We start from the raw sequence: 13,296 nt of genomic DNA on the forward strand, positions 1-13,296 counted from the left end.
TCAACTCCACTGATGGACCATTTACGTGAATTAACCAGCGGTTTTTCCTTCGCCCTTGTACGTTTTTCAGAAAAAATATTGAAAATTATAACTGTAGCATAGCACGTTTCGAGCTATTTCAGTATCACGTATTTTGCTTTCATCTTATAATATATGAAATTTAAAACTTGAAAGACGGCAATTTAATTTCTACCTATCAGAGTAATTGATGACAGTTCTCGGAAACCCTGGAGGCCATTTGCTCTCCTGGCGGATGCATTAACTTCTATGATGAGTGTTCCACGTGAGCAAGTACCAGAAGGTGTTAAACTGACGTATTATTAATTGAATGCAAGTCACTTGCATAACTTTCACGCTCAAGTCATTCGATACTTTATAATGCATGTGACCACAACCTTGATTCCATCGCATCTTGCAACTTTCGCTAGTACGCTAATTGTAAGCCGTGAATACATGTCAATGCAACAATGAACATATAGTAATACTTTTTTCATTACAATGTGATTGCAAATTAGTTAATCTGCTACCGCATAACCCATACGCTATATAAATGCGTCGGTAGTCTGCTACCCTGACAATGTGCTAGTAGTCGTCCATAGTGCATGTTAAATAACATATATATATATATATATATATATATATATATATAATATATGTGTAGATATATATATTTATATATATAAATATATACATATATATATATATATAATATTTATGTAGGTATATATATATATATATATATATATATATATATATATATATATATATATATATATATATATATATATATATATATCTTAAGGTGAATATTAGACAACTAAGAGTGCCATAGTGCCTACCGAGACTTACGCAATCTTTTGAACATCCTGTAAGTATTCGTTTCAAGTACACACCCTCGATTCAAGTACAAGTTATCGTATTATATCTTGAAATAACACAAAATCAAGCCCTACGAGGACATATTGGGAAAATAGGTTGGCGCATTAGGGACCTAGGTGAAAGGATAATCGGTAAGAAATGAACAAGTGATAACCTAATAGTTTGGCAGGGAAGCTAGAGAAACGAGTCGTAATTTAGTGCTGATTTAGGATTCGATGGCGAAATACCATTGGAATAAGGATGTTGTTCATGCCCCAAGAGTCTAACGCTATATTGAGCCGTTATTTGAAAAACAAAGTTCATTTATTGTGAATCTCCAATACCCTTGTATGCATAAGTCCCCTTAGTTTATGTAAAACCTCCCTGAATAATCTTCCGAAACGTTCTTCCCCGTGTCACACTTGTTGGCTAATCTTCGAATTCCCCGAAAATATTTCGTTACACCTGGCCCTTAACCTATGAAAGTTATAGCAGATTACCCGCTGGTTTGTTTGATAGGTGAGAGTAGTACTCAACTAATACTAAGCCCGACGGCGTGTGAAATAGCCATATTCTGAGTGAGGGGTCAAGTGTATTTCCCTGTACTTCCTGGGATTTCTCATAAACATCCTATACTTAACTGGAATGATATCAGACGTCTTAGGTAAAGCTATGGATGTCACCGGGAATCGAATCTGGGACATCCAATCAGTAGCCGTACGCTTTACACACTAGGCAACAACGCCCCATCACTATCACGTAGATCCTAGTATTAGTAATTTTTTTATTTTAAATTAATTTCGATCCCATATGTGTATCATGCCAAGCTGATGACCCGTTCCTTCTCCTCCAGCGGTCATCCGGAGCATGCCGGCCATCTCCAGGCGCACCCGCCCATCCGCCGGCTCGGACCCCAATAATGACGACGAGGAGTCCAAGGTGTTGGCGTCGCCAACGGGCGAGGCCCCCAAGGACGGCCCCGTGCAACTGAAGCGGAGGCTCACCCTGTGGAACGGGGTGGCCATCATCGTGGGCACCGTGGTTGGGTCCGGGGCCTTCGTCTCGCCGACTGGGGTGCTCCAGGAGACCAGGGGTGCGCCGGGACCGGCACTGGTCGTCTGGACCGTCTCCGGGATCCTCTCGGCCGCCGGGGCCATCTGTTATGCGGAGTTGGGGACGTGCCTGACCGGTGAACAGGCTGGACCGTGAGTTGACTGACTACTTGGCTTTTTCTCAGAAAAACTTAATTCTTCAAGGATAAAAAACCCAAATGTATCTGAATTAGCACCTTTTTGAATGAAACGGTGCAGACAATGGTCGGCATCACTAATAATCGATGCTAAGATCGGATTGTCTTTGCCTGCCCTGGATTCTAATTATCCGTTATCCTGTTCATGTCCTTATACACATTTCTTCTCTTTGACCTTAATCAGTTTTTATGAAAATTATCTAATTTGGGGTTCTCCTTTGAATGTTGTTACCGCTCCATCATCGCCTGTTTTCGTCTGGCCATGCGTTTGAATATGTGTGTGCTCGGAGGAAACTGTTTCAGAATTTATTTTGCGGACGTCAATTTTACAAATAAATCACAAATATTTTTTATGACTTCCGCACTCGATTAGATTTTTCCTTTTCTTTTTCGAGTTTTCGTCGCAGTTACTTCTTCTCGTTCCCTTCGTAGAGCCTATTCGTTATTTATTTGACCAGCCAAATCAATCCACACCATTTTCCTGCAGCACCACATTTCCGGTGCATCCACTCTTTTCGTTCTGCTATCGTAAATGTTCGTGTCTCCATACCGTTTGAGGAGCATGATCGAGATTATGTTCAAATGGGGTGCTTATTTACTTTGAGGATTGTGCTGTCGACTGTTAATCTATTTTCCCTAGTTAGAATTCCTTCTTTTTCTGATCTATACGGAATGATACTGTTCGCTAATTATTTGTTCGTTCAATTCAAAAGCTTGATGTCGTCTGAATGGCAAACTAATGCCAGTCCCGTTTGGAGCTGTATGTTTACAGTTACAATTAGTCGGAAGGGATTGGTGGTGGAATGTATATTCAATTAGAGACGGGAAAAGATCGAATCCTCGCTTATCTCACTTTAATGTTGGTCTTGTGGTATTTAAAGGCATGTCAAGATCATTGGAAGGATAAGAAATTGAACAAAAAAGAGAGGTAAGGTAGCCTTGGACTGCTTTAAATGGGAAGAGAGAGAGAATGTGAGAGTAATACTCCGTGTCGATATAGATCACGCACAGAAGTACGAGTGGAGGCGTGCGCTGAGCGTGGGACTACTATAGATGGACTAGGGACGCGGGATATTTGTGAAACAGACCAGGTAAGGAATAAGAGCTTTCTTCAATTGATGATGGAGCAGGGGGTGAAAAGTAAATTGGCAGGGAAAATGACATCGAATCAATATATGTACGTGGGAGCAGAACAGGAAAAGGTAATTTTCATTGCTATGCGGATCGCCGGAATTAGATGAATTCTATTCCATCTCGTGGCGTTTCATTTGAAATATTTAAATAGAAGGGAATGTCTCATACAGAAGAGAAATTTAATATATTTTAGGTATGTAGGTGAGGTATCTATCGAAAAATTGAGTACCGCGAAGTCTTACTCTAAACCTTGTGTGGTGCTTCGTAATATCACGGATAGCGGAATTCACTCCCGTCCCGGATTCACGCTAACTCCACACGCACGCCTTTCTCTTCTCCTCTAAATCTGTGGCGTTGTTTTCATATGGTTTCCATGCAGTTTACTGCGTCTTTCACGCGTCGTTCTCTCCACCAACCCCTCGAAGAGAAGGTGAGATGGTGCAGACTCCCCTCCCCCCTCAACCTTGCATGTGGTCTTTCTTCTCGACTGCCCGTCCTTCAAAAATGCTCCTTCTTTGAATTCTGAGCTCTGATTGGATCCGTCCCAAGAATTTGCGTCGCTGTTTCGTCGTGAGCATGGAACCGAAGGACCCGCGAGTCTATATATCTCTGCCGTTTTTTTAAGCCCATGCTTTTTTTTAGGCGATTCGTTATTAACATATAGTATATTTTTTCTTCCTCGAATATCCCCCCTAACCACATCCCGTATCCTTCCTGGGCGAACTTCAGTCAATTTCACCCATTAGCTACCAGGAGGTCGAAATGCTGCTGCCATTTAATTATCAGTTCCTGCTGTATATGCAGTTGCCATATCATTTAATCCTTCCACTTCTCCAAACTTTTTACGCATGGCTTGCATGCATTGCGGCGTCGAAGTTGAAAATACTACCCAACGCATGCCAGAAAAACCTTTTGTGTGCGTTGAAAAGAAATAAGTTAAGTAGAAAAATAGCCACGCTCTAGACTACTTAGCATAAAATGCGTATGTTTTCATACAGTACTACCCTTATTGCGTATTGTTCGGGAGAGAAATGACATTTCAAGATCTTTTCGGTTCCACCATTTATCTCCACAATCTTATTTTTACAATATCTCCTGCCGTAGTACGACGGTGCCAGTAATGCACTTGCCAGCGTCATCGCAAAAAAAAGAACTCCCAATATATGCTGGATTTTCAATCTGTAATTTAGTCTTCGGTCCTTACGTGATTCCCAACCCAGTTACTCCAACAATATTGATATTCTGCTGAGGTTATTATAACAAAGTTTTACATACCTGAATCCTCTTCGCTGCACGCGATCTAATTCGGATTTCAAATCGACTTCGTGAGGATCCTCGTTCCGCTATTAGCTGTCCTAAGGGTACTATTAGTAACATATTCTAAATGAGACTTAAATAGCGAAAGATAAAATCGCCCTCTTACCTTCGTCACATTTCCTCAGGACCCTTCAAGAAATCCTAATTTTACGTTATCTTGTCCGCATAACATGTCATTGCCTTCATAAAAAGTTCGCAGTGAAATAGGCCAAATGCTTCACTCCATGTTAAATCAGTAAATTTAGACAATCTTGCTTCACTGTCCCCCATTGTGATTAAATTGGTGTTATGCATAGAACTCACCTTTTATACTACGGAGCAGTTTTTTTTCATAACTGAGAAAAATTCCCTTGAGATAATGGCTATTGTAGACTAAGCGAAAGTTGAGACAACTTCATTCAGGATCCTTTGTCTACGCACTCCAGTGATTGTCTTAGACTTAGTAGTGCAGGGATCAGAAAGGGGTCACTGGAAAGCTGAATCTCTTAAATATTAAAGAAAACTCGTGATTTATTTGCTGTAGGTTAGATTTTGCAATGGATTAAATCATTTTTTTAGTATTTATAATGAAGCGAAATAATTGCCAATTTCTGTAATCTTATACATTAAGTACTCCCATAAAGACTTTTTGTAACAGATTATATTTTGCCCGTTGTAATTTTGCATTTATAGTTTAAGGATATAATGGCAGGATTGATATAGGAAATCCTTCACCAAAACAAAATTCTCCGAAGTTGAGATATTTCGAAAAAAAATTTTTTTTTTAGCTTGAAAACCCAAATGGAACAGTATTTAAAGATCAAAAAGACAATGAAAGATAAATTCCTTTAGATTTAAATTCAATTTTTTTAAAAAATCGTCTTGTTAATTGAATGGTTTGGCGAGATTCTTGGCTTCTACATCTACATCTACATCAATACCCTGCAAGCCACCAAAAAGGTGTGTGGCAGGGGGTGCAGCACCAGGAGGAAAGGGTAAGGGATGAGGGGGTTAGGGTTTTTCAAATGGATGGGGAAAGGTAAGGGGAACCTGCAAAAAAAAAAATATATATATATATATATATATATATATATATATATATATATATATATATATATATATATATATAATCGTATAACCCTGCGCAGTCGCTACCTTGTAGGTTAATACTTATTATGTCGAGCCGGCTCCTGGAGATTTCGATTACAAGAATTCTGGTCTCTTATTGTTCTCGGAAAAAATGACCATTTAAATCTGTCTGTCCTGCAGTCAATCTCTCTAATCTTACATTCGTGATCCCTCCGCCCGTAATACATTGGGGTTCGTATTATGTTCTTGATGTCATCGGAAAAGGACCCATCTTTAAATGTTTTTAATAAGTTTAATCTATATTGTAAACGCCGCTGTGTAAGGGAATCCCAGCCTAAATTTTCTAGCAAAGTAGTTACGCTACTGCGTTGGTCATAACAATTTTTGACAAATCTAGCCCCCCTCCGCTGAACTCGATCCAATTGCGAAATTAAAATTTATGTCTTGAGGATCCCATATACTGGCAGCATACTCTAGGTGGGGCCTGACTAGGGCAAGAAAACATCGTTCCTCCACTTTTTCGTCACATTTACCCAGCACTCTTTTTACAAATCCCAATTTTTTATTAGCGCGACCGCATATTTCCCGTAAATGAATAGTATGGCTTGAATTAGTATATGCAACAATTTGCAATTCCGTTGAGAATAGTGCGTAAACAGATATAGCACCCATAGACTCTTCTGAGTAGAGTGAAAATATGACAAATAATAAGAAGCTTTCCCTCTTGCATTGAAAAACTTCGTGGAAAAAGGCATAGGTAGGTCTAAGAAAGGTTCTCGTTGATGATATTGCAAGTACGTTACAAAACGAGATTTGGTATTCACGATTGTACATTTTCTTGGTCTATTTTGGTGAATTATAATTTTAAAACTTAATAATAAAATTTCCGTTCATCTCAAAGATTTCATGGTCATACATCCCAGCTGAGAACGCCCTATTTCCACATCGCGGTGCCCTTCTGGTCAATCGCCTTGCTGACCTTACGCAACATTTGGGACGAGGGCAGGTTCGGTCCGCCTCGAACTAAAATGTCTACGTTTTAGTGAGGTTGGGCTCGTCGCTTTATATAACTCAAGTAGCTTCATTACGTAACATTCCCTCCGACCATCCTCCGCACCCACCTGCATTTGGCAAGGGAAAAAAATTGCGAACTCTTTTTTTTCGCTGTCCCTCTTCCTTCAGATAAGTCACTTATGTAATATATTACTGGGCGCCTGGAATCCGTCACCGAATAATTATTCCAAAACAGGTCTCCTTCGAGCTGGGAGTTGGGCCGATTGGAATATGTAGTATGTCTGCGAAATTTAACTTTCTCGATAAACCGAGAAGATTTGTACTATTTTCATCGTCATGGGATTATCATCTTAAAAGGTTTTTTCATGAGACAGTAGATAGTAAATGGTCCCTGACATCCATTAAGCATCGTCTTGGTTTTCCTATTACCTAAGTGTTGCATTCTCTGCAATTCGTATTTATTCGGTTCCTCGCAATGCTCATCAACCCACAATACGATGCCTAATGTTCGTCTTATTTCATGGTGTCTCTCGTGAAGAATGAATTTTTAACAAATCGAAGTTACTCTAATATATTTAATATTCAACATATTACGCCAATCATTGGTTTCGCAGGTAATTTGTACTCTTCCCTAGTCTTCGAGTTATCTCTTCCTAAGATTAGTGCATTTCCTTCCCCTGCAAAAGGCTTTTAACTTAAAATGAAACACCAGGGGAATTCCTTACTTCATAGCTGTTTGCAAAATAAAAGCAACCTGATGTACATAACTACCGGTCGCTGGGGATTTTTCCAAATTTTTCGTTTTTTTCGGCATGTGGTGATCGAAACTTTTTTTTGGCAATGAGGCAACCTTGAGGAGAAAATGTATCATATTTTGCGGTTTCTTTGCGGACTCTTCCCCCACGTTTCAGAGGGCTCGAAAATATTTCAGTTTGATGGTGATGCACGTGGCCGGTTGCTGAGCCAGAGAGGGCGATCGCCTCGGGGTTCTCTCTTTCGTGCAAACGGACTCACGATACGCGAACTGGGCTTCCTCTGGGATTGCACTTCAGCGCATCCGCTGGTCAGCCTAAATAAAAATTTGTGTCATTATGGGCATTGGAAGAGAAAAACATGGTGAGTGACATATTTTTTAGAAAACTAGAATCTACCGGTTAAGGTAGTTTTTTTTTGGATAGACACAACTACCAAATAAATATTTTGTGACTCCTAACAAAACACAATCCAACAACCTACTCCACATTAGGTCCCTCTTCATCTCTGAGTACTTCCTACCAATCAAAGTATGTATATATATATATATATATATATATATATATACACAGGTATATATATGTATATATATTATATATATATTATATATATATATAATATATATATATATTATATATATATATATATTATATATATATAATATATATATATATATTATATATATATATATATTATATATTATATATATATTATATATATATACAATATACTTTGATTGTAATTATATTAGTGAATTTTTTAGTGAACAGCTAAAAGAGAATCGAATTAAAACTTGCCATGTATTGAAAGACCATCTGACCAGTGACGAGTCATGGTTATATGATTAGGACCCCGAAACCAAGCAACAGTATAGCTAGTGGAAACCTTTATTGTCACCTCGCCCAAAAAAAGCTCGTCAAGTGTAATCAAACCTCAATACGATGCTCATTTTTTCGATATAGTGCATTCTAAATTCGTCCTACTAGGTCAGACTGTTAATCAAGTTTTCTATTTGGAGGTTTCATAAAGATTGCGTAACAGTGTGCGCCAAAAAAGGCCCGACCTGTGGGAGACGAAGGACTGGTTTTTCCACCATGGCAATGCACATGCAGCCATTTCACCGCCAAAAAGAGCATGACTTCCTTGCCTTACGCCCCTTATTCACCTGACCTCGCTCAGTGCGATTTCTTCTTGTTTCCTCAAATGAAGAGGGACATGATAGGACAACGGTTTGATGACGTGGATGCGGTAAAAGAAATAATTAAAGCAGGAGCTTTCGGGCATCAAAAAAGATGATTTTGAAAAATGTTCCCAGGAATGGAATCGCAGATTGGACAAATATATTATATGCGATGAAGAGCACGTTGAAGGTGATAAAGTTGTTATGTAAAAAATTAAATGCATAGCTTTTAATAATATAATTCCGGTCATTTTTGGGAAACCCTTCGTATATATGGACGACGACTATTGGACGAACTACTGTGGGTCTGATATGAGTTGAATAACTTATCCAAGAAAGGTTTGGAATCCATACGGTATCAGTACTTGATGCAGCGATACGCACCTGCAAGAAAAAGATATAGACCACCTTATGATTTTCATAATTAGTCATTAAAAATGGCTTAATTTTCACAAGGTTCCAATGGAGAAATTAGTGGTGACAATAATTTTATTTATTTATATATTTATTTACACAATTACGTTGCAATTAGGCAAATTTCCTGGTGGCAACGGTCAAGTTAGGTCAAAGATAACTCTTACGACGAAAGTTACATACGAACACACATTTTAACACATTTTAAACAATATACATAACCAAAACAAAGACAATATTTTCTGAATTTTTTGTAGATATTAATTTTGAACTTAAAAATATTTTCATCTTTAAAAATTAGCTGTTTTTCCGTACAACTATGCCACAACTTAATGGTAAACGACTTGCTTTTAACTTTTACAGACTTCGGCATTCCTTCGTAATCATAGTGCACTTCATCTATCATTCCTTACTTCCTTGGGTTTCTCCCAATAATCATCTCTCCTCCTACACGATACCTAGTAATTCTTCGTTGGCTTACATTGCCGTTCATTTTACCTTTTCCATTATTCTCCACACCCACATCACAAAAACATCCAATCGAAGCCTATCATGATACTTCAATGCCCACGTTTCCGGTTCCTGAAGTACTACGCTCTATAAAAAAGATTTTACTTGTATTTACTTGTAGATATTTCTTGAAATCCTCAGTAATGATCCATGTTATCAATTCCTTCGTCCATCTGAAAGCTTCTAGAAACATAATTCTTTGTTAGATGTCCTTACTTCTTTCTCCCCCTTCGCTTTAAACTTCTCCGAAATGGGTCAACTAATATTCAACCTAGGTCAACCTATTCTATTCTATGCCCACCAATTTTAATATTTGTCTTTGCATTCCTATTTTTCGAGAACCTCATTACATTCATTTTTTTTCTCATTGATTCTCATCTAAAAACTTTCGTACTGATTCTGGAATGTACTCAATAAATAACTCGAATCTCTTAGGTGATGGGCTAACTAAAACTCCATCATCCACGAACCTGTGTGATATGATGAGCTCCCAATAGTTTTGATTTGGTCTGGTGGCTAGTGTGTTAGCTTCTCACCCAGGACGGGTCGGGAACTCAGTACACTTACCACCTGGAGTGTTAGAGCTTGAATCCATTTGCGGATTTCTTTTAGAGAAGGGCTGAAGCCGACGCCGGGTTTCACTCCACCTTTCTCCTATTCCCTGAAAATCATACCTTTACCGAATCACTATACCTCTCCCTAATTGCGCAAATAACCTCAGCTGCCGGTCGACTCTCTTAATAAGTACATATTACCACTACGACGAGTTCCTCGCCAACTTATCTTTCTTCCCTGAGCTCCTCCCATGCGGGACATGAATTGTTTAATGCATTAGAATTCAATTTTTTCTGATTATTTATTTGATTTTGAATCACATTTTTGGCTTTTACATTTTGCATTTTCAATTGAAGTTTATTTTGATCCTGCGTAAATGCAAAGGGATTATTCAAACTTGGGAAACTTGCCAATCTCTGTGAAATGGGTGTCTACTAATTTGCATACGGTCTCTATCCCTCCTTCATCAGAGTCTATCCTTTCCTTTCTATACCACTTCCTTCAACCCTCCGTCAACTTTTAATTGCTTGCCCTAGACAACGTTCTCCGCCTTCTCCATATTTCACGCGTCAGACTACGCTCATCCATTTGCATGGCGATGCCCGCACGCACCCAGCTGCTGTTTTTCGGGTGTATTCGTGGTTTAACGTTCATCCCTCTCTTCTCCTTTTCTCGACAGGGGCGCAGGGGCCGGCGGGGATTACGCCTACATTCGCGCTGCCTTCGGACCACTTCCGGCGTTCCTCAGGTTGTGGGTGGCGCTGCTCATCATTAGGCCGACCACGCAGGCTGTGGTGGCCATCACGTTCGCCAACTACGCCGCCAAGCCGTTCTTCGCCGAGGGGGGATGCGAACCCCCGGAGGATTCTATTAGACTCCTCGCCGCCGTGTGCCTTCGTAAGTCCCTAAATACATCTTATCCATGGGCAATTAAGTGGGAGAGTTAACAGAGACGGTCTCTTAGCTGCGAAGCACTGCCCTAGCTTTACTTGTTTGTGCTTGCACTAGGAGGTTTGCTGTCTAAATTTTCTCCGTGAGATTCTTGATGAGCCTGTATTACTCTGCATGAAAAATCGTGTTTTTGAATGTGGAATCGGGTCACGCAACTAAAAAGTGTTTGATGATATTTCCATTTTATCATTGCCAAGGGATAGAATACTTCGCTATTTTCAAAAAGGCGGAGCCATGTCAATATTTTAAAATCGTAAACTACAAACAAATCCAAAAATGCTTTGCTAAAATTTTATTTACTAGTTTTCCTATAATTACTCATTTTAGTAATGTGTGTGAAAATATAAGGACCAAAATGCTAAGTTTTAAATGGACGAGGAACAAACGGATACCGTCAATTGAGACATGGTCCGGAACATATAAATATGAATGGAAGTGGTTCGAAGAAGACACTAGTTAGCTGAAGACGCAAATTTAAGTTTGAAATTTCGCTCATTATTAAATTCATCTAAATGCTATGGTTCAATATTCTTTTCGAATACTCAGATAAGTACCCTTCAAAGTTTTACATGTACGATAATAGTATTTTATATCATTTTAGATCCAAGCTTTAAGCCAAGGAGCTGCAAGCATTGCTTAGTGAATTGGAAATTCAGTGCGACAGGTATGGGATGAGAATCAATATTAATAAAACAAAGGTTATGCGATTTTCTAGAAAGAAAAAGGCCAAGCTTAACATTAAAATAGGAGGGCAAAAACTAGAGCAGGTAGAACAGTTTACGTATCTCGGTAGTGTTTTGGACCAACACGGTCAAAGTAGAGGGACGTAAGGAGAAGAATTGCGCTAGGCAAAGAGGCTTTCACACGGAGGATGACGGGGACTTTGAGTAAGGATGTTAAGAAAAGACTCGTAAAAACTTATGGAGCGTAGCTATGTACGGTGCGGAAACGTGGTCATTGAAGCAGGAGGATAGACGTAGACTGGAGGCTTTTGAAATGTGGGTCTGGAGAAGAATGGAGAAGGTGAAATGGACAGAGAAGAAGACAAACGAGGAAGTACTTGGTATGGTGGGCGAAGAGAGGGGTTTGTTGGGAGAAATCCTATGGAGGTAGGAAAAGTGGCTGAAGGGGGTATTGACCGGCAGCGGGATGTTGAAGACTGTAATAGAGGGGAGAATGTTGTGAGCAAACGAGGAAAGGGAAGGGAGAGGATAGGGATGTTGGACGGGATGAAGGTAGGAAGAAAGTACTCAGAGATGAAGAGGGACCTGATATAGAGTAGGATGATGGATTTTGTGTTTTGTTAGGAGTAATAAAATGTTTGTTTGTAGTCGTGTCCATCCAAAAACCTACCTTAACCGGTAGATTACCTTAAAAAAAATCATTTTAGATGACACTTTGCATTATTAAAAAATGTATTGTAATGTAACTTCCGTTGCGCATTGATACCAACATTGTTTCCTTGTCAAATCTGATAACATAAAAATCTATCAGCAATACGGTGTGCGTAACTATTTTAATTTAGGTTACACTAGGACCTTCAGTTAGGCTCTTTTATGCGGTATGCTTGAATATTTTTGGAACTAGATTATAATCTGAATCCAATTCCTTTCCGCTTTCCACTCTCGGGAAACCGCGAATTAATCACGCTCTTTATAATTATTTTTTAGCTTTGGTATTATCAAACTGATATATATACCTGATTCCCCGGAAATTTTCCGTGTATTCCTACGCCTGTTGTGGTGTCTCATAGTTTTCATAAAGATCAACCCCTGTCTCCTGCAGAAGTCTATTGAATTCTCCACGCAGTCATTCTATGTTCCTAAACCGTAGTCCCCTACTTCCCGGAATCTCTTCTTTCGCCTACCGTCGCGACGCCCAAAACTATGAAATGTTTCCCTCCAGAAACACCCACGATTATCCGCTCTAGTTGACCGTATATCCTATAGACTTTTCTCCCTATGATTGCTTTGTAGCAAGCAGAAATGATCATTGGCCAAATTTGTTGGTTTAGGTTTTACTTCTACTTATAATATTCTATCAGTCACTTGTTCTATGTTAACTACGCTTCTTGCTGTCTTTTGGTTTAATATTATTGCCTCCCCTCGCTGGTTCTCTTCCCCTCTGCTACACATTACCCTATAATTATATAATTCTCTAGTAGTCCTCGCTATCCTTTCATCTCACCTTTCACAACACTAAAATGTTTCTATTTCCTCTCCCCGTCTCCAACTGATATTTTATAATTTCCCTGTCCACAGCATCGTCCCGGCATTTCAATCTCTTACTCTAA

The 13,296-nt window shown here is 39.2% G+C and overlaps 1 protein-coding gene across 2 annotated transcripts in view; it reads left to right on the forward strand.

The window, feature by feature from the left end:
* Positions 1–13,296, forward strand: part of JhI-21 (Juvenile hormone Inducible-21) — a 115,471-nt gene that overhangs the window by 37,423 nt on the left and 64,752 nt on the right. For both annotated transcript variants that reach the window (XM_071592019.1, XM_071592020.1), the window contains exons 2-3: positions 1,712–2,063; positions 10,732–10,949. In XM_071592019.1, coding sequence (XP_071448120.1) covers positions 1,712–2,063; positions 10,732–10,949 — 570 coding nt within the window. The remainder of the gene's footprint in view (positions 1–1,711; positions 2,064–10,731; positions 10,950–13,296) is intronic.

The sequence above is a fragment of the Hetaerina americana genome, unplaced genomic scaffold (genome assembly GCF_022747635.1).
Source record: "Hetaerina americana unplaced genomic scaffold, ioHetAmer1.1.p SCAF_5, whole genome shotgun sequence".
NCBI classification, from domain to species: domain Eukaryota; kingdom Metazoa; phylum Arthropoda; class Insecta; order Odonata; family Calopterygidae; genus Hetaerina; species Hetaerina americana.